This window comes from Lygodium microphyllum, chromosome 15 (assembly GCF_053477565.2).
Source record: "Lygodium microphyllum isolate KBCC chromosome 15, Lygodium_microphyllum_v1.1.10, whole genome shotgun sequence".
In the NCBI taxonomy this organism is placed as follows: domain Eukaryota; kingdom Viridiplantae; phylum Streptophyta; class Polypodiopsida; order Schizaeales; family Lygodiaceae; genus Lygodium; species Lygodium microphyllum.
In genome coordinates this window covers 144,356,028-144,378,490 of record NC_141149.1, presented here as the reverse complement: position 1 = coordinate 144,378,490, position 22,463 = coordinate 144,356,028, and the positions used below count along the sequence as shown (strand labels likewise).

The following is a 22,463-nucleotide window of genomic DNA, read 5'->3' as shown; positions in this document are numbered from 1 at the left end:
TATCTTGTATCATAGATTTGTAATCAAAGGCTATGTCTTACATTAATTACTTTTGTATAGATCTTGTATGGTGTTGCTATGACTTTCTTTTCACACACACACACACACACACACACACACACACACACACACACACACACACACACACACACACACACAGAGGCCATAGACTGATATCACATCAATATCGAAAAGATCACTTTATTAAATAATAAGAAGGTCTTTGAGAAAATCCATTGAGTACAAAATAACATGTTCAATGACATTGCAAGAAAAGAGGCAAGTAACCAAATATGATTGTTTCATAAATACCAATAGAGTTTTCAAAAACCACTCACTCTAAAAACAATAGTGTTGTCGACAAAAGCTCAAAAAAAGGCAATACAAAGACAAATTCCCCTGCTACTAGCTCCAAAACATCTACCTCGACCAATACAGATACTAGCAACTCCTCAAGTACAACTTTATTAGCCAAACATTAGGCTTGAACAACATGCACAAGCTAGTAATGAAGTGGCAATGGAGGGACTCAACATCAAACACTTCATTTATAGCACAAATTGCTGGAGGAATGGCAAAGCATACATAGGGCACATTGCAAACATTGAAAGGAGAATAGAACAACACAAAAGAAGGCCCATTTAAATGATGTAAAAAAAAGTTCAAACATGCGAGTCTTGTGGCAGACAATTTTGAGATGAAGATAAAAGCAATAGCGAAAATGATATACAATAAGAGAACCCTAAAGTAAGCAACAATCCTTTAAAAAAAAAAAAAAGGACAACTGTAGGATATAACAACTTATGAGTATCCAACAAGATCAAAAAAATGTTAGCCTACTTGTTTGAAGAGAGAAACTAGATTCACTAATATAAGAAAAGCCATACTTGCTCTAAACTACTTATTTTATAAGAATAAAGTGCATCACACTTTCATAGTGAACGAATGTATGTATAGCGTGTGCCGTACTGGTTGACGGTTTAAAAAAAAAAAGAAAAAAAAAGCCAGAATCCTTTAGAATGGATCGTCGTCATCATCCAGATTACGCTATATTCCACAAGGAGACTCGAGAGAAAATGGTGAGTCGCGTTTCTAATTCTAGTGGCGGCGGCTGCATGGCCTTGTTGCACCAGCAGCTGGTGCGGCCACAGCGCAGCAGAGGGGACCGATGGCCATCATCTGGAATGCTATCAACGGAGGCAAATCTGATGAAGCCGTGCAGGTGTTGTTCTCGGCAATCCGAATTAAGTCGGCGAGACTTTGGGAGACGCGTAGTGTTGGGAATGAGTGCGGCCTTGGCCATCGGCGTCGGAGGGAACGTCTGGGGCACTGGCAGCTTCTTTCTGGGTCTCAACCCGCCGCTCTTCCGAAGCCTTAAGTTGGATGTGTTGTACCCCATCGGAGGCTTCAAGAGATGTGTTGAAGATGACTTTGGTAAGCTGCGTACCATCGTGTAGCTTGGTTTCTTCAAACCCTGCAGGCAGCCAGGTCACTGTACACGCGTGACTCGACAAAATTTTCAACTCCATTCAGAAGAATTTCACGTTTCTTACAGTCTCTTGTCCTACATTAGTCGTCACCTTGTTTGATCAAGCTGATATATAGATTTGTGTGTGGAGAAGCTTTTGACCATTTGTCTTCATGACTGAGCATGTTGCTGTTACCAGTCGTTTTGAACAGAGCACTAACTAGTTAAGCAAGCAAAAGTTCGTTTTGTCTTTTGCTGGTTGTAATATCAAACAAATTTTATTGCAGAGTTTATGTATCCAGCCGCATGGGTGGGGGATCAGAGGTTGTTATATCGCGTAGCAGAAAGAATAGAGAAAAAATACACAGGTGATTCTGTTTCTGATTCTACAATGTTCAGAAAGGAAAACAGTTATACAAGAAGTCCAATAGAGCCAGCTGTAGCTTTTGGTCCACCGGGATCAAATGGGGAGATTAATGTGAGTGTTATTGAGGCACCAGTTCTTTCTCAATTCAGGTACATTCAGCTGTCATGAAGATCTCAATTTGCAACATCTTAGGATGTGATGGATGAATGACTTCACAATTGACTTGAACAAAGCTTAGTTATGTTAATTGCTGTCACGGAAAACAGTATGGAATGTCCATTGAGCTGCCTAAACGAAGCTACATTTATAAGATCCATGGAAGCAAGAAAGAATAAAATACGCTGAAAACACCGAAGAGGAATGCTCAGTTAAGAAGATTGGAAGGATGAACAATTGAAGTATCCAATAGTGCGTGCCATATGAACAGGCTGACTTAGTATAGGCAGTGCACATGACTCATGGAACTCAGCTAGTGTCCAGGACCTTGACTAGTATTTAGGGCGCAAAATCAATTCGGTGCACTAGAAAGTGGATAGTGACCAAAGCTGGAAAAAATGAACAGTGCTCTTGAGATCCTTCACTCACTCAATGTAGGGCTCGCAAAATAGGAGACAACTGCTAGCAGCCCCTCTCAGATCCTAGGTGTACATGAATGCCTAAGGAGCATAATGATGAAGAAGCGAAGGCAATTGAAGATCCTTCAGGAACATGTCTAGCACATTGTCCTTGTGAGAGTGCTCTGCGGAAGAAGGAATATGAACACGGAGGGAGAGAGAGAGAGAGAGCAGAAAATAAGGAAGAGAAATCTGCACTGACTGAAATGAATGCTGAATACAAATAGGAAGGCGGAAGAAGACTGATCAGTCCTTGCACGCAGCCCACAACGTCAGTGAGGGCACCAGATCAGGCTGATGATGATGGCAGCACCACCACGGGGGAGGAGTGTCAGAATCTGCAAGAAGACAAGTGATCAAGTGGGGAGGGGGGCTGCCTATAAATAGGCAAAAGGACAGCCAAATGGGGGACCAGCCCCAAACCCTAAAAATGCCCTAAAATGGGCGCCCCACATCAGTGACCAAAAAAGTGGCCGGGCAGCCAGTGGCTGCCCACTAAAAGAGGCCAAAAAGAAATGCACATCCTAAGACAGCCAGTCGAGAGTGACTAGCCTCCCCCATCATAACACATGACAGACATGTCAGAGCTCCTAATGTCCTCGTCTGACTCAGACTGAGGTTCACAGGCAGGAGATGACAAGGCATGACAAACATGACTGCTAACAGTCCTTGGGTCAGATATTACAAAAGCTCTAGCTCCCTATCTGATATCCTCTTCGAACATAGTGGTACTAGACTTTGATGTCTTTTGTGCATGCAAAAAACATTGGGTTTCATTGAAACTAGCCTTCCTTCTTGGATAGGGTGGTAGATGATCTTATGTAACACAATTTACAGTAAGCATAAAATTCACAAATTTGAAATGAATATATCACCACATGAATCTTGGATAGTGGGGCTGATTGGCCCTAAAGCTGGCGCCCCTTGCATTTTTAAAAAAACTTGTGTTGCTTGAGTTCCTAGTACATGGAGATATGGCTTGATCTCTCTACAAATTGCAATACTTTGGGTTGTAACAAATGACCAGCAATATCAGGATTTGGTTTTTCCTTTGGTTTTGGTACAATTTGGGCTTAAATTGAAACGAGAATACTTGCATGCAGAGGCCAAAGAAAATGTGGACGAGTTTTCCCCTTCAAATCAAAATTTTCGCAATTACAATTGCTGCATTGATCAATGGGTCTTCAATTAATGGATACAAACTTCGAGTGGCTGAAAAGCTTTAATTTTTGCTGCAAATTATGGTTTGGACAACAAAAGCAATGCTTTCCACCTTCAAACTACTGAGAAAGGTAGTGAATTAAATGGCTGAAGAGAGAGAAATTTATCAGACGGTCTCTAGAAGTATACCAAAGCTTGCTATCACCTGCAGTCAGCTTGCATTTAATATTGTTGCCAGCTGTTTTATGCTCCCAAATGCTATTGCCTGTCCTAGAATGCTGTTGTCTCCAACCTAGCAGCCCTCTGGTGTTATTTCTTGGTATTGAGCAGCCTTTTGGTGGTAGCAAATCTCTTGAACAAGAGTCACTAGCAACATAATAACCCTCCATCATCCTCAGCCAGCTGCAAACAACCTTTACTCGGTTTGCATGGCAGGTTCTATCATGAGGATATGAAATTTTAATGCTTTGTTTAGCATTTGATTAAAAGTTAATCAAATGTACAAACGTGACTTGCACCTATGAGATGCAAGTTAATTATTTCATCATGTGGAACCTCAGTCGATGCCAAAGTCAAAAGTTGTAATAAGTTATGCTTGACAGAGACTAGACGGTACCTGGTGTCAGATTTGGGCTTAGACCAATTATTGGACACTGAGGTCAGTCTCATGATATTAGAGACTAGGCATTAATTAATTAATTAATACCGGTCTAAGGGTCAATAGTTGCTCACGGATACTTGGGAGACAAATTGGCCTAGTCAATTCAATTGTCAACTAGTGAAATAAGAGTGCATTTCAAATTTACATGATTTATTTATGTTTTGTAATTATTGTTAAATTAGGTTATTACTACCCTTTTTGAGCAAGAAGGTTGGTTTCATGGTTCCATTGTTAAAATACCATCAAATTCCTTGACTTGGTGGGCCCAAGGCACTTGATTGAAAGTCAGAAGTGTTGCTCTAAGTGCTGAAATTGTGTTCAATTGAGCATTTACATTAAGTATGTCTTTTTACAATGAGATGGGGTCAAGCATGATGATGTGTTTCATTCTGGAAATGCACATAACGAAGGGAAAAATGCAATACCTAATCTTGGAACAGGCTCATAGCATGGATAGCAAGGCAAAAATGTGGTTGTTGACCAAGAAGCGGATCCTTCTAGGCCATAAGATGTAAATGACCAGCAAGGAGATGAAGAATATGATGACCAATTTAAGGCTTGATTAAAGGCAGCAGTTGACATCTTTGTTCAATTGATCAAAGATCCATATTTTGAGAGATTTTTTAATTCTCCAAAAAAGGATAGTATGGGCAAGAAGAAGATGTCATCTTCAAAGACATTTGGGCAAGAAGCTTCCAAAGAACAACCACTACAATCTAAAGATGCACCAAAGGTTCGGGATGAGCAAAAGCAAATGTTACTAGTGGGATGGGATATCCAAATGCAAGGCCATCTTGGTGGTACCAATCCAATGGGTTTTGGCAGTTGGGCATACATGCAATTATGGGGCAACCAAGGTACTTTGGTGGTAGGACCATTTTTTATGCTATGGTGAGTCAAGAATATACAACACAACTCCTTATGATATGTAGCAACCAATGCATGGTGTGTAATGTCCAATGTATTTGGGTATGGTTGGTAATATGTATAACCCCATGTATGGCAGCATTGGCATGATGCTTGGAGCACAAAGTGGCATGTTTGGTAATGCATTTGCGCCCCTAGGTGCTTATGGGTCTCAAGGAATAAGTGTTGGTTATGCAAATGCTTCTTTTGGTATTGATTATGATGCAAATACAACAAATATACATTTTTTGTAGCAACTAGTGTATGACGAATTGACTTCCAAAGGCACAGCAAAAGATTATAATGAGGGTGAAAAAAATGTGAGGTTTGAGTCCTTCAACGATGCACAAGATAGGCTGAAAGCTTTGGCATTTATCAAGCAATTTGATGCAGCCTATTTGGAAGGAAACTTCACCGAATCCTCAAAGATTCTAAAGGCAGCCACTTTTTTGAAGGGGAATACATTTTAGTGATGTTCCGCGCTCTTAATGCAAGGTGGAGCACTGTCAACATATGTATAATGTTGAAGGACATGGATCTCGAGCATGGCTATAGCTACGGAGGCTGGAATGTAGTAACTAAAACCATGACAACATAAGCAAATGACACTAAGTGTTACTTAGTTGAATTAGGTTCCAAGATAGAATGCTTGTACTCATAAACACAATCCCGAGTAGGATGATAGGGACTCACAGTGAAGTACAAAGTACAATAGCATTTCATTGAAAAGTGAACCAAGTACATGCCTTTATAGCTTTCCAGCTTCTCCACTCTCCTCGCTCATGGGATACAAGTCTCCTCATCATGCAGCATACATCATTTGACCTATTTTCCAACACCCCCCCTCAAATGATGAATTCCTACACTTGCTGGCTTTTGCCCCCTCTACATGATGACATGGCCCGAGAGACTAACTCATGGGCAGCCTAGCCGAGTCAAGCTTAAAATTTTACATTTTTGGCAAGGGTTTTTTTCAATATAAATCCACTAAGGAAAAGAAAACATCCACTATGGGAAAAACATGATCCACTATGGGAAAGATACAATGAAAATTTCTTTAGAATAATCTGTTAGAGTTTTTGATGGTGGCGGAAGCATCTTCTTCTCCTTCATTCATAAAGTGACTTTGGTGGTGATCTTCTTGCACCTATTGTGCTCTCTTCTTGTGGAAACATTCATTGGCTACATGGCCAGTCTTGCCACAGTAATGACAAATAATTTAGTCCTTGTTGCTGTTGGTGGTGAATCCTCGACCACGTCCTTTTGCTGCATAAGTACCCTTGGTGTACAAGAGGTTATCCCTTGAGCGGGTTTCTTTTATATCCTTGCTTTTAAATTTGCTTTCTCCATCAAGTAGTGAGTGTTCAATATCTTTGAGTGAGAGATTGGGAACATTACTTAGTGTGGACACAAGATTCTCATATGGTTCATGATTAACACTAGCAAGTAGGACTACTATTGCCTCATCCTCATCAATATTCTTTTTAAGAGTTGCAAGGTGAGTTTTAAGGCTCTTGAACTTATTAATATGTACAGTCATAGAATTGTCTTTAACATCCAACTTATAAAGCTGCATGAGTAATTTTACCTTTGAGTTCTTTGCTTGTGTACCAAAGATCTTGTCAAGCTCTTCCCATGCTTACTTTGCATCCCTAATGCCAAACCCCATGCAATAATACCTAGAGCTTTGTTCATCTTTTTCCATGCCTTTGTCTTAGGCTAGACTTCTGCAGCACCTTCATCTTTAGCATCTTCCTTCTTGTCATTTGTATCTTCTTCCTCATCTTTAAACAAGTCCCACAAGTCTTTCCGCATGAGGTGGTACATGGTCTTCTCCTTCCAAGCATGAAAGCCTTCCCCATTAAACTTTGCTATTTACTCAAGCTCTGCCATTTTTGACCAGCAGCAATCAAAGAGTCATCTGAATAGCTGTCATAGGAATAACAATTATCATAGTCATAGTGATGCTTGTAGTCATAGACATGCATGTTGACTTTTGCAGAGTTTGTTTGATCCCTGCCTTTTTTGGGACATTTGTTAGCTAAATGTGAAGAGCTTCCACAAATAAAGCATTTCAAGTCCTTTTTAGAACTTTTTTTATATTCTTTATTTTTTCCATTTTTAGGATGGGATTTATGATAATAATTATCTCTTCTATGTCTTCTGGAATGTCGGGAAGATCTCTGACATAGTCTTGCTGATTGTTGAAGTGATTTCTGTGGGAAAAGTGTGTCGATGCCGATAATTTTTGTGTCTTGTTCTCTTGCTATAAGAAGTTTCACAACTACACTTTTCACATCCAAAGTTTGCGTCGAACTTAGAAGCATGCTTACAAATATACTGTGGAAATTTATTGTTCAGTTGTGTCATTTTTTGGTGATGACACACCTCCTTTATGCTCTGTTCAATGGTGTGAATAATCTGACCAACACTGTCAGTGAAATCCCGGTTTTCATTTTTCATTTTTTGTTTGCAATAAAAGGGAATAGGCTCTGGAAATGAACAAACCAAACGTTCCTTTATGGACTTATCATCGGCATTAAGATCTCATACATTAGGTCTCTCATATATATACAAAATATTATTTATATAGTCTACGATCACAAAGTTTGGATTTGAAGAATGCCTCCCTGGCTTCCAAAACATTTGTTACCTACTAGCTCTCCTAGTAGCAATTCAAAAAATATTTGTATTGGGTCTGCATGTTGCACTATAGCCAATTTAACTTGTGGGTGTATAGAGACCCACCATTGTTTCAGACCTACGACAAATCCATGTGTCATAGCATTAAGGATGTCCATCCTATTGGTCTATGGCTTATCAACCATTTTCTGGCCGACGTAAGCATACATCTTGTAGATGAGAAGCTTAATTTCTTTTGATGATTTGCCATGAATAGACCAAATGGGAAAGGATCCAACCTTTTCTAGAACTCCTATTTTTTTGTAGAAGTTGTTATATGAGGGTTTTGTTGTGGAATTAGAAGCCGTAGCATTTACAGATAGTGTCACATGAATAGAAGCTATTGGAGAGAAATGTTTACTTACAAAAGAGGAATGTGCATTCATTTGAGCATGTAAGACTGAAGTGGGAGATGACTGTTGTCGGTGTGGGTTGATCGGGACAAAAGTTTCCTCGATCACATTGTCTCCGTCTTCATCTGATGAAGATACGGTAAATGCTGCTTGTTGTTGGAAATATGCCTAATCATGGTAATACCATGCAAGTAATTCTGTTGGAGTGTGATTGGGCGGATTCTGCTCAATGCTTTCGCCCATAATTCTGGAGTCAAGTCTTTTGTGGACATGACGAGTGAGTTCATCACTATCTTTTTCTGAAGGATCATCAATGCACAATGGCATTTGATCTAAGATCTGGTTTGCTTCTTTTTGTCTGTGAATTCTCTTTAGGTCCAAGTCATCAATCTGATCAAAAGCTGTTCTGTAATCATTGTCTGTCCAGTCAGGAAACATGAATTCTAGGTATTCAGAGAAGTGTGTTACTGTCTGTCCTGATTGAAGAGGTTTCTCAAAATAGTTTGGAGTTGTATCCCAAGTACCAATAGCTTGGTCTTGTAGATCTGCAATCATTGGGTAATAAATGCGTTGTACCTTGTTGAGAAGGATTTCCTGGAGATCATCTTCTTTTTCTAAGTTGAGGTCTTTGTAGCAATACAAATCTTTTTTTGGTGGACTTGATGTAGCGGTATGAGAAGAGCCTTCGCCTGTAGGAATAATTTCCTTTTCTTTGCCTTTAGAGGAAATGATGTGATGTACATTCAGTGTTTTTGAAGTGGGGTAAGAGAAGTGTGAAGTCCAATCTTTCTGCAAACTTTTGTTAGAAAAATTTGTCCAGTCAGTGAGTGTTAGATGAGGGCACCATTGAAGTAGTATGGATAGGTAATACTGGAGTTGGCCTTTGTATAGTGATTTTCTGCAATTGCTGACATAGACCAAGAAGTTGGTCAGATATCTGTTGCAAAGATTCCACCTTTTCTATTAATCCTGTCAGGGCCAAATGGGTCCATTTCATGGCCTGGATTTCTGCTGTCCAAGAGGAGTTATCTTGAGGGCGCAGATAAGGAGCTGCTTTATACTGGTGGTTCTCATATTCAAATTCTTGTATAGTGTTGAGCACACTAGAAGATGAAGATGAGCTTGCATTCAATAAGCTTGCGACAGTGTTGACAGACACCTTGTATGATTTGAGCATGTGCACATGGCTGAGTGTGAAATTTCAGAGTGTTAGCCTTCTGTGATGGAGATATTCGTAACTGTGGTTGCTGTATAGCTGATTTCTGTAAAGATTGTTCTAGGATAGGGCCTTGCTACAACTGCTTTCTGAGGGAGGAATAGAGGTTTTCCTTTAGGTTTTGGACTTTGATGACTTGTGGTGGTAATAGTTCCTTTTTTCGGATAGATGAAATGTCTAGTTGCCATTCATTGGGCAGTTCTAATTCTGACCAGTTAACACAATCAGGCAAAAACCTTTGTGTTGTTTCATCAGACTTCATAACGATTGTCTGACCTTTGTCCTAGGAAGAGTTTACCGCTTCGACAACCCTTGGTATAGCTAAAGACATGCACCTAAAGACCATTCTATATTGGATAGCAAGATGTGCAGATGAAGCTTTCATTTCTAACCTCATAGTTCTAATATGAAGCATTAAAAGTTCGGGTAAGTATGGATCATCCATGGCAATTACATAGTTAGGGCGTAGTTCAAAGAAAATAGGGCCATTAGAGAGTGGTGAAACGACTGCTCCTACTATCATGTCATGCAAGTTAAGGTGACGAGTATCAAGCACTGCTGCCGTACAGGAAACATTCGAACCTCATCGGAACAGAGGGATAATCCCTATTGCTATATAGCCTACATGAATATAAGGATAATCTTTCCTATTTTGGTGTTTTGGAAGAGTATGTATTTGAGTTGTCAGATTCTGATGAGCTTTCCTTTACCTGCTTTCTTTTTTTTTCCTTGAGAAATCATTTTTAAGATGGAAGGAAGAAGGAAAAGCATTACTCATGAACTCATCTCTTCTTGATGAGAAGTGAGCCTCATGAGCATTGATTGCTTGAAATCTGTCAGGGTGGATGACATTGTCATCTGATTCTTCTGTTATATATGAAGGCGTTTCATCTGTAGCATCCGTAAAGTGTTTTGCTGTATGCCAAGAGGTTTGGCTGATAGAAGATGCTTTAGAAACAAAAGATTCTTCAAAATCAGTATGAGTGTCTTTTGTATTAACAGTGTCATGGTCACTGTCTCTTTTAGTGTCATAGCCACTGTCATAGTCACTGGTATAAGAATAAGAGTCATTTGGATAGCTGTCATAGGAATAACAACTATCGTAGTCATAGTGATGCTTGTAGTCATAGACATGGATATTGACTTTTGTAGAGTTTGTTTGATCCTTTGCCTTTTTTGGGACATTTGTTAGCTAAGTGTGAAGAGCTTTCACAAATAAAGCATTTCAAGTCCTTTTTAGAACTTTTTTCATATTCTTTATTTTTTCCATTTTTAGGATGGGATTTATGATAATACTTATCTCTTCTATGTCTTCTGAAATGTCGGGAAGATCTCTGACATAGTCTTGCTGATTGTTGAAGTGATTTCTGTGGGAAAAGTGTGTCGATACCGATAATTTTTGTGTCTTGTTCTCTTGCTGTAAGAAGTTTCACAACTACACTTTTCACATCCGAAGTCTGCGTCGAACTTAGAAGCATGCTTACAAATAGATTGTAGAAATTTTTTGTTTAGTTGTGTCATTTTTTGGTGATGACACACCTCCTTTATGCTCTGTTCAATGGTCTGAATAATCTGACCAACACTGTCAGTGAAATCCCGGTTTTCATTTTTCATTTTTTGTTTGCAGTAAAAGGGAATAGGCTCTGGAAATGAATAAACTAAACGTTCCTTCATGGACTTATCATTTGCATCAAGACCTCATACATTAGGTCTCTCATATATATACAAAATATTATTTATTTAGTTTGTGATCACAAAGTTTGGATTTGAAGAATGCCTCCCTGGCTTCCAAAACATCATCTAGTTTGTTACCTACGAGCTCTCCTAGTAGTAATTCAAAAAATATTTGTATTGGGTCTGCATGTTGCGCTATAGCCAATTTGACTTGTGGGTGTATAGAGACCTACCATTGTTTTAGACCTTCGACAAATCCATATGTCATAGCATTAAGGATGTCTATCCTATTGGTCTGTGGCTTATCAACCATTTTCTGGCCGACGTAAGCATACATCATGTAGATGAGAAGCTTAATATCTTTTGATGATTTGCCATGAATAGACCAAATGGAAAAGGATCCAACCTTTTCTGGAACTCCTATTTTTTTATAGAAGTTGTTATATGAGGGTTTTGTTGTGGAAGTAGAAGCCGTAGCATTTATAGGTAGTATCATATGAATAGAAGCTATTGGAGAGAAACGTTTACTTACAAAGAGGAATGTGCATTCATTTGAGCACGTAAGACTGAAGTGGGAGATGATTGTTGTCGGTGTGGGTTGATTGGAACAAAAGTTTCCTCGATCGCACTGTCTCCGTCTTCATTTGATGAAGATACGGTAAATGTAGCTTGTTGTTGGAAATATGCCTGATCATGGTAATACTGTTGTGCTAAGAAATGCACTTAGTCACTTAAATAGCCCCAAAACATGCTTATTGTAGGCTTATTTTAGCCAAACCCTAAAATGGGGAGTGGATAGAGAGAGTTAAGTGGGAGAGGATCTAGAATCCTAATTTCCTATAAATTGGCAGCCAACCCTCCACTCTTCCCTCAATCTCGTTTTTTCAGATTTCAAGTGTTTCAGCTTGCTGCCCACACCTCGTTCGTGGAGGACATCCCAGCCGAAGCTGTCCATTGCTGTCTCCATTAGTTGGCACCTAATATCAAGCCCTCTTCACGCAATTTGGAGCTGATTTAGTTAGGCGATTGCTGTTCCTATGCAAACCTGCTGTCGTACAGCCTGCCACGTCATCACAGTCCTGCTACCTACGTTTTCAGTCTTTCTCTCTCCTGCAAGTTGTCTTGCCTGCATTTTTAGTATTTCTCTCTCCTGCAAGCTGTCTTCCTTGCGTTTTTAGTCTTTCTCTCACTTGCTGCCTACGTTTTAAGTCTTACTCTCTCCTCACTGCTGTCTGCATCATATCCAGCTTCTCACTGCTACGTTTGCTGGTGTTCGACACCCGGAGGCTGCCTTACTGCGATTCGGGATCCGTTCGGAGTACGACACACTCTTCAGCTCATTACCCCTGCCCTGATCCTTGAGATACAGGAGTTCAAGGTTCAGTATTCATTCACTGCATAGTGTGTTTGCTGCATGGCATCGTATTATTTAGTAGTTATATCACTTCATTTATTCACTGTGCTCATTGTCTCTGAGTTACCCTAACCCTAACTGTGTTCTTTTATCAGTCTGTGCTTTGTCGTACGGTTTCTGTTTATATTTTTGTGTTAGGGTATTTCTTAACATGGTATCAGATCGTGGTATTCTCTGAGAAACCTAGACCTTTGATTTGAAAGCTCTACACAAGAAGCAAGAACAATAGTAGGTTCAAATGACTTCGAACACAACAACACTGATTTAGTATCCAAAACCAACTATGCCGAGAACCGAGCGAGAGTGGACCGATGAACTTGCTTCACAAAGTTCCAACATGGTGGAAGACACTTCTGATTACATAGAAGAAAAGCTAGACAAGCTTTCCTTTGAAGAATTCAAACTGATCATAGCTCATCGACAAATGAAGATGAAGGAGATCGACCGAAGGATTGCCCTCCAAGAAAATCTCCTAAATGAAGGTATGCATGAATTTCTCTCTTCAGATTTTGCATGTAAGTCTGATGATGTTGCAGGGCCGTCGAGACCTTCGTCAAGGATAGGCCCCCCTGTTGGAAAATAAGACCCGGAGTATGTTCATTTATTTCATCCACTTCCATCCACTCCGATGCAAGATACGTTAGATTGATCTTTTTTGCCTTTTTGTTTTACTTCTTTTGCTTTGCAGTATTTTGGTAAAGATCATGTGGAAGAAAGAGTACAGTCTGTTGACTACGGAAAAGGTCCTCTTGAGGACCAATTCTTGTATGTTAACACACGTCGTGGGGATTATAAGAAAAAGCAAGGTACCTCTTCTTCTAACCTTCCTTCTTTTCAGTCTACTTCACAAAATCGTATTGAATTTGGTGTTCCTTTTTCTTCATTGCATGGTGCATTAAGAAGACTGCTAGGGTTTACACTGATGACACACAGAGTGTACAACCATGACAGAAACACAAAGACACAGACACAGACACAAAGGGCAAAACTCAAACCCTAAAGGCAAAACTCCAAACTCAAACACAAAAACTCAAATACAAATAGAAGGAAGAGAGAGAACACAACTCTGAAGTGAATGAATGCTGTAAATGAATGTAAGAGTGTACAGTGTGCTCAAGGGCAGAGCAATGTCGGAGTGGTAGTGCTTGGAGATGGATAGTGTGAAAAAGTGTAGTGGGGGTAGGATAGGGGTGGAGTACACTTGGGAATGGGCCCCAGAGTGCCTACCAGGCATGCGGGTAGTGTGCAAGGTGGATCCATAGGTAGGGATGGGCTGACTAGGCATGGGCATGGTAGCCACATAAGGAACCCAAGGAGGTGGGATGGGAACACTGGGATCAGAAGATGGGAATCCCTGCGTAGGTGTAACCCAAGGAGAGTGTGAAGACGCACCATAAGCTGAGGATGGAAGCCCCTGTGTATGAGTGGTCATGGGAAATGTGAAGCTGGGGATAGTAAGGGGGATGCCCATCACAGTCGACCCAGGAGTTATGGGTGTGCTCATTTGCTGAAAGGTGAGAGGCACTGTGTTAAAGGGTGGCATTCCCCCTAACGAAGTACCATGGTGCAAAGAGGTAGAGAATGGGATGGAGAAGGAAAAGGTGCTAGGAGCGGAGATGGTAGATCCAACCCCTAGGATGTGTGATGCAGATGTGGAGTGTAATCCAAGATTTTGGAAAGATGATGAGAGATGATCAAGGTGTGATATAGAAGAGGGTGGGATGGAAGGGAAGTGAGAAGTGTGTGTAATATGCCCAAATGAAACAGAAGCTGTAGATGTACCTGAATTTTGTTTGCTTCGTGAGCCCCCTCTATTGAAGTTCACATATGCAAACCCATCCGGATCCTGTACCTCAAAAGAAGAAACAGGCCAGGGTTTTGATTCATGCAACACAAAAGAATTGTACAAACCTGACATTGGACCTGGCTGAGATGATGAAGATGGATCGCCAGACGTTCCGAATGCCGTATGTCCTCCATGATTAGAGAGGTGGCCAGCCTCACCAACCGGTCCGGATGTGGTAGCAAAACTGGTAGGAGGGGTGTAAACATCTCTGTACTTGTTGCGATAGTACTCCTCAAAGTTCTCCTCTGTCATGTTAGTGAAATCTGGTCAAGGTGGAGTGTCGTCCTCCTCACCGAGTCCATAATGCCGTCTCAGGGCCTCCAATGATGGAGAAGCCTGATAAGACATCATAGGAACTGGAGAAGAAGGTGTCTGGGACATTGTGATTCGGTTACGAGTCGTATTGTGTGCCTTGCACAAAGACTAGCTCTCAACAATATCCGCAGGATACTCTTTACAAGAGCACCAGCTCTGATACCATGTTAAGAAGACTGCTAGGGTTTACACTGAGGGCACACAGAGTGTACGACCACGACAGAAACACAAAGACACAGACACAAACACAGAGGGCAAAACTTAAACCCTAAAGGCAAAACTCAAAACTCAAACACAAAAACTCAAACACAAATAGAAGAAGGGGGAGAGAGAAAACAACTCTGAAGTGAATGAATGCTATAAATGAATGTAAGAGTGTACAGTGTGCTCAAGGGCAGAGCAATGTCGGAGTGTGATGTCCACCGAAGATGGATCCCAAGTCTGTGACCACCAGTCAGAGTGTAGGAGTGCTGAATAGTGAATGGCAGCAAGCTGGTCACCAAAATGCAGCAGTTTGGAGGCTAGAAACTGGTAAACGCAGCAGTGTACCACCGATCGAAGGCTGGAAACTGTGCACAGTCTGCTGTAAACAGCAGGCTGAAACAGTGGCTGAGAGTGTTAGGGCCTGCAATGCTGAAAACGCAGGCTGGCTGACCTTGGAGATGATGGACAGCAGGCTGAACAGCAGTCTGGGACAGTTTGGAGCAGTTGCCAGCAGCTGAGAGAGGTCACCTACAGCAATGGACAGGCTAAAGATGATGTGGCTACATTCGATGATGGCTGGACAGCAGATGGAGGCGGGCTGCAGGCTGGAAATTGGGTGCCAACAGCAGCAGAGCTTCTTGAGTGCCTTTGGGTCGAGGCTGTTAACACTTCGGTATACATCCTTAACCGGTGCCCGACTGCGGCTTTTCCTCAGAAGACCCCGTATGAGGCATTCTTTGGCTCTTGGCCTATTATTTCCCACTTTAGAGTCTTCGGGTATCGTGCGTACACACACACGCCTGATGACAAGATAGGAAAGCTCTCTCCTCGAGCTGATCTTCTTATTTTTGTGGGATATTCCTTTGAGGCGAAAGCCTATCATTTGTTCTATCCTCGGACAAACAAGGTGATCGTTAGGCGGGATGTCATCTTTGACGAGAGGAATATTGTGCAATCTTCTGCACCGGATTCCGTTCCGATTCTGTTAGATTACGGAGATAGATTTCTTGAAACTGATGGAAGCACGAGACCGTTCATCCTCCCAGCCACGCCTAGATAAGTGCTGGCCCTCAAGCTTATCTCTTTGCCAGCCGTCAACTTGCTGGAGTCCTACTATTCTTGGACTCCCTTACTCTCTAGGCTCCCCTTAACCCCGTTCGGGCGCCCAAGAACCCGGACGGTCATTCTCGTGCATGTTCCCCTAAATTTACCTTAATGTAACATTAAATATTCCTTTTAATGTCACATTCCACACTTATGACCTTAATGTAACATTAAATATTACTTTTAATGTCACATTAATGTCACATTTCCTTCCCCTTTAAGAATCGGTTTCGTCCTCGAAAACGATATTTGGAAGGTCTAACTGTAAATCGGGAAACCTTTTCTTTAAAGTACTACTCGCTCCCATGTTGAGCTTTCTTCTGAACAATCTTTCCACTTAACCAAACATTCTTGATAAATAGTATTCCTCGTTCGTCTATTACGAACATTTAATATTTTTTCTGGTTCATGTGGATTAGATTGGTTATAGAATAACTCCTCAATATCATCATTTAAGACTAAATTATCCAAATCACCCAGCTTCTTCCTTAATTTGCTTACATGAAAAACTGGATGTATTTTACTACCAATAGGTAGTTGGAGCTTGTAAGCCAATTCTCCCACCCTTTTAAGTATTATGAAAGGACCACAATACCTTGGTGAAAGCTTTGGACAATGTCCCTTTTTCATAGTTTTAGTTTATTTAGGCACCTTAAGATAGACCAATTGTCCTTCTTCAAAGAAGATGTCTCTTCGGTGAGGATCTGCATATGCTGTAGCTCGACTTTGAGCCTTTTTAATATTTTCTTGAGCAAATTTTAACATATTATTCATATCCTCCAAAAAGTCTTTAGCTGCCTGAACCTTTTCCTTATGCAGTCCTACTGCAAAAGGAGCTCTGGGCTGAAACCCATACATCAACATGAATGGACTATATCCAGTGGAAGAGTGTTTGGCACTGTTATATGCAAACTCTGCTATCGGTAAATACTCTTCCCAATTAGTTTGCCTTTTGCTTACATATGCCCTAAGCATATCTTCAAGAATTTGGTTAACCCTTTCAGTTTGCCCATCTGTTTGCGGATGATCCGCCGTACTCATGCTAAGTTTAGTATCCAATTTTCTAAATACCGCACGCCAAAAATGGCTATCAAATTTTCTATCCCGATCAGAAATTATATTTGCCGGAAGGCCATACAATCGGTATATGTTCTCTACGAACAATCTAGCCAATTCTGGTGTTTTAACATCAGTTGAAGTTGGAATAAACCTAGCCATTTTGGTTAACCTATCCACAATTACCCACACAGAGTCGTGCCCCCTCTGTGTTCTAGGTAAAGCAACAATAAAATCCATGGAGATACTCTCCCATTTTCCTGAAGGAATTTCTAATGGATGGAGAAGTCCTCCCATTTTTAATTTTTCAGCTTTATTAACCTGGCATTTATTACATTTGACCACATAGTCAAGGACGTCCTTATTCATTCCAGGCCAATAGAACTGCCTTTTAATAAGACTATAAGTCTTATTAACTCCTGGATGTCCCGCACTAGGGGTATCATGACACTCAAAGAGTATCTGGCGCCTTATTTCTATATCTTTCGGGGCACATACCCTACCCTTGTAGAGTAAATAACCATTATCAATGGTAAAATTCTTCCACTTGAATTCAGTTTGAGCAACCCCTGATGCTCCATTTCCTAGTTGAACATCCTCAGATATTCCTTCCTCAGTAGAAGCACTTTCATTTGGATCCCCATTTTTTATTGCTTCCCATATGTTGGAATATGCCGGATCAACCTGGCATTTTCCTTTTAAAGATTCAAGCAAGTTGAAAGTGAACTGAGTAAAACTCAATTCATTAATGATGGGCATTCTGCTGAGTGCATCAGCTACTATATTATACTTTCCTTTTCTATATCTTATTTCATAGTCGAACACTTGGAGGAGTTCGGCCCATCTGGCTTTACGCCCATATAAATCTGGTTGATCGTTAAGCCACTTAATGCTTTCATGATCCGATAAAATCAAAAGTTTGACACCATACAAATAGTGCCTCCATTTCTTCATTGCATGTACTATTGCATACAGCTCCCTCTCATAAACAGAATAATTCTGTTTTGCACGATCTAATTTCTTGCTTTCAAAAGCAACTGGTCGACCTTCTTGTAATAAGACCGCGCCTATTGCCTTGTCACTCGCATCAGCTTCAACCACAAATGGTTTATTGGGATCCACTATTAATAATACTGGAGCTGTAGCAATAGCTACCTTAAGTTTTTGAAAACTTTCATTTTGGTCTGTTCCCCAATTAAAACTTTTCCCTTTCCCTTTAAGTTGGTTTGTCATTGGAACAGCTATTTTGGCATAATCTCGAATGAATCTACGATAAAATCCAGATAAACCTAGGAAGATCTGCAGCTCTTCCAGGTTCCGTGGAGGTGGCCATTCAATAATTGCCCTTACTTTTTCTGGATCCATGTTGATTCCCTCTTTCGAGATTATATGCCCTAAATATTTGACCTCTTGTGCAAAGAATTCACATTTAGTTTTCTTCGCATAAAGGGAATGTGTTCTTAACAGTTGGAATACTAATTGTAAGTGTTCCAAATGTTCTTCTCTTGATTTACTAAAGATCAAGATATCATCCAAAAAGACTACTACAAAATGTCCTAGATAGGGCCGTAAAACACTATTCATCAGCTTCATAAAGGTAGCTGGTGCATTGGTGAGGCCATAAGGCATCACCAAAAAATCATAATGCCCGTATCTAGTACGAAATGCCGTTTTGGAAATATCTTGTGCCTTAATTCTTATTTGGTGATAACCTGATCTTAAGTCTATCTTTGTGAAGAATTTTGCCCCTTGCAATTGATCAAAAAGATCTTCCATTCTGGGCATAGGAAATTTATTCTTCACCGCTATTTTATTAAGTGCTCTATAGTCAACACAAAGTCGCATAGAACCATCTTTTTTCTTTACCAATAAAATTGGTGAAGCCCAAGGTGAATTACTGGGTTGAATAAACCCTTTATCCAGGTAATCCTTAATTTGTCTTTCAACTTCTTGATGTTGTGTTTCACTTAACCTATCCGGTGGTTTTGAAATTGGATGTGTATCCTTATTTATATCAATTGGGTGATTTATTTCACCCCTATCAGGTGGAAGGCCACTAGGTAAATCAGAAGGAAACACATCTTTAAAATCATCTAACAAACTGTTCAATTCATTATTTACATTCAATTCACAAACATAAAAAAATTGTTGCTTTATATTATAGAAAGTAAAAGTATTCTGTACAGGAAGAGACCATAGCATATATACCTCACAAACTTCCTTCTTTATCAGCTTCTGAACTTCAGTAGAACACAGCAAAGGATTATCAGATACCTCATGTTCACCTTGAATGACAAAAGTCTTACCATCCCTTTCAAATTCCAGTGTATTATGGTGATAGCTACGTTTTAAGGATGGTTCCAATCCCCATAGCCACTCCCTCCCTAGAGCAATATCAGCTCTTTCCATGTTCATTATTTGGAAATCAAGCCTATCTTTATATCCTTGAATCTCGATTTCCAAATTGGATACCATTGTATCCCATATTTTATTGTCTTGGCCTTGCATCATACGCACAACGTATTGATGCTCACTGTTTTGTTGGGGAAGTTTCAATTTTTTGACAAGTGCATAATTTATAAAATTATGTGTGGCAGAGTCATCAATCATGACTCTAACCCGTTTTCCAGCTATCAATCCATGTACTCTAAGTAAATCATGTGGCCCAAAAGTAGGCTGCCACAAAGAAGTTGACATACTACACTTATGTTGTACATCCATGTGCAAGACCTTTAAAGATTTATACTTTTCATGACCCTTTAATTCTAAGGTCTGCACTACATGGATTTGTTTTTCTTTTCCCTTGCCCTTGTCCTTTTCTTTGTCTTCCCCCTTTTTCTTTTGAGGGCAATTCCAAGCAGCATGGTTAGGGGATAGGCAATTAAAACACAATTTTTGTTTTTTGGCCTTATCAAAGTCATCAGGACTTAGCTTTGGCCTCATATATGGTTTCTTTTCAAAAGGTTGTTTTTTACCTTTGAAAAATGGCATTTTTCTTTTAAATTTGCCTACAAATTTTGAGGTTTCTAATTCCTTAGACTTGGGCTCCATATCAGTGAGACTGGTGAGTGTACCTGGACGCGTACTATCTTCATAAATTAATGCAAATTTAATTGCCTCTTCAAGCGTCTTAGGTAAACTCCGTTTTACTTCCTTTTTACAGGCTTTATCCAGTCCCCTAATGAATCCTCTTGTTTTTTGGAATTCATCAATTCCTTCCAGTTTGAGGATTATCTCACGATATTCCTCCAGATATGTCAGTAGGGGTTGTCCCTTTTGTCTGACATAATCCCAATCTTCCCAATTTCTTTCCATTTCATTTTCAGGAAGAAATTCTTTTAAAAATACGGATTCAAATTGAGCCCAAGTTTCAGGTATTTTATTCGCCTCCTTTAAGGTTCGCCACCACTTATATGCTTTGGGCCCCAAAGTTAAACTAGCCTCCAGTGCTTGGAGATGTGGTGGGGTATTTTTCAATTTATGTAAATCTTCCCATTTTTGGAGGAAATTAAAGATTGTATCTTTATTCCTATCTTTTTCCTCCCCATAAAATTGAGGTGGTTTCATATCCATTAAGACCAGATTATCCCTCAATTTATGATAGATTTGGGGTTCTTTAGAATCTCGAATGGTCGCATCTAAATCTTTCGATGAAGATGGGACATCTGAGATTTCTATCTTATTTTTATCTTTTTCCAATAATAAAGTTAACTGAGATTTTATTTCAGTAAGTGTTTGAGTTAAAAACTCCATTTGAACCCCTTGAGTTTGTACACGAGCAGAAAGATCATCAAATTGCTCTCTCGTGGCAAAAAATTCTATCCATTGTTCTTCTTGTATGTCTGGTTCATGGGGATCTACCATAGGTTGATCCCCGGAACTAGAACTTTCCATTACCCTTTCTTTCCCTTTTTCTGCCATTAATACACTGGAATTGGAAAGCAAAAATAAGAAATTTGCATACAAGATAAAATACTTCCCTGATTTTTAATGGCAGGCTGTGGCTTCAGGCTGTAACTTCAGTTGTGTATGAAATTTTTCTGCCTGTCTCACAGCAGTCGCAGTCCTAACTGTCTCAGGAACAGTCGGATTCGCCCGTCAACAGCCATCATAACAGAATCACGTTTTTTAATGACCTGCGTCTGATGCTGACGGCTCCACTTCTGATCTGGTTCTCGTGGATGCTGGTATCTCCACGTCTAATTTGGTTGGTCCTCGCGACCCTCTCGCGACTCTGATTCTCCCTCCCGAACGTAACATTACTGCCCGTAACGTTTTCTGCCACGGGTCCCGTAACATTAGACCAATGTTAAGTGTCACTTACGTGACATGGCGCTGCACTTCAAAAGTGACGAGTCGTTTCTCCGTTTTCTTCACGGCTTCGTCAATTCTCACGCGACGGGACAGGGCAGAAGTGACGGCACGCGACGGGACAGGGCAGACGGCACGCTTTCTCACGCGACGGAACAGAACACTTCTGACTGATGGCCCGCTTCTGACTGACGGCCTGACGGATTCTTGTTTGATTAATGATCAGAAACATAGGCTCTGATACCAATGTTAGATTACGGAGATAGATTTCTTGAAACTGATGGAAGCACGAGACCGTTCATCCTCCCAGCCACGCCTAGATAAGTGCTGGCCCTCAAGCTTATCTCTTTGCCAGCCGTCAACTTGCTGGAGTCCTACTATTCTTGGACTCCCTTACTCTCTAGGCTCCCCTTAACCCCGTTCGGGCGCCCAAGAGCCCGGACGGTCATTCTCGTGCATGTTCCCCTAAATTTACCTTAATGTAACATTAAATATTCCTTTTAATGTCACATTTCACACTTATGACCTTAATGTAACATTAAATATTACTTTTAATGTCACATTAATGTCACAGATTCCTTCTTATACATCATCGAAGATCGTGTCTATTGAGCCTGGTCTACTTCCTGCTCCTGACCTTCCCGCAGTTTCTTCAGTTCCTAGGTTCCCTTTGCGAGACCCATTACCTCGCTGGTACCAGCAAACCTTGCGGGATTTGGGGATCCCACCCCCAGATTCCACTACGGAGGGACCTAGAAAATCTGCCCGGCTTGCTCCTCAGGCATCATTTGCATCTCTGTTTACAGCTGATTACATAGTGCATTCTGAGCCGGATACATTGTAGAAGGCTCTTCATAACCCTCAATGGCGAGCGGCCATGGAAAAGGAGCTCGAGAGTATTAACTGAAATGCGACTTGGACATTGGAAGATCGTCTGAGCCACAAGAAAACCATCGGGACAAAGTGGATTTTTAGGACTAAGCTAAAAGCTGATGGGACTTTAGACAAGTATAAGGCTCGCCTTGTAGTGCAAGGGTTTCGACAAAAGTATGGCATTGATTATGAAGAGACCTTTGCCCCTACTGCACGGTTGACTTCCTTTCGGTGGCTA

At 40.6% G+C, this 22,463-nt stretch overlaps 1 protein-coding gene across 1 annotated transcript in view; it reads left to right on the top strand.

Annotated features, from left to right (window-relative positions):
* Nucleotides 1–1,003: 1,003 nt before the first annotated feature.
* The window catches only part of LOC148025176 (Photosystem II reaction center PsbP family protein), a 43,271-nt gene continuing 21,811 nt past the window's right edge, over nucleotides 1,004–22,463 (top strand). The window contains exons 1-2 of the mRNA XM_087694943.1: nucleotides 1,004–1,434; nucleotides 1,756–1,984. Of these exons, the coding sequence (XP_087551069.1) occupies nucleotides 1,020–1,434; nucleotides 1,756–1,984 (644 nt within the window). The 5' untranslated portion in view covers nucleotides 1,004–1,019. The remainder of the gene's footprint in view (nucleotides 1,435–1,755; nucleotides 1,985–22,463) is intronic.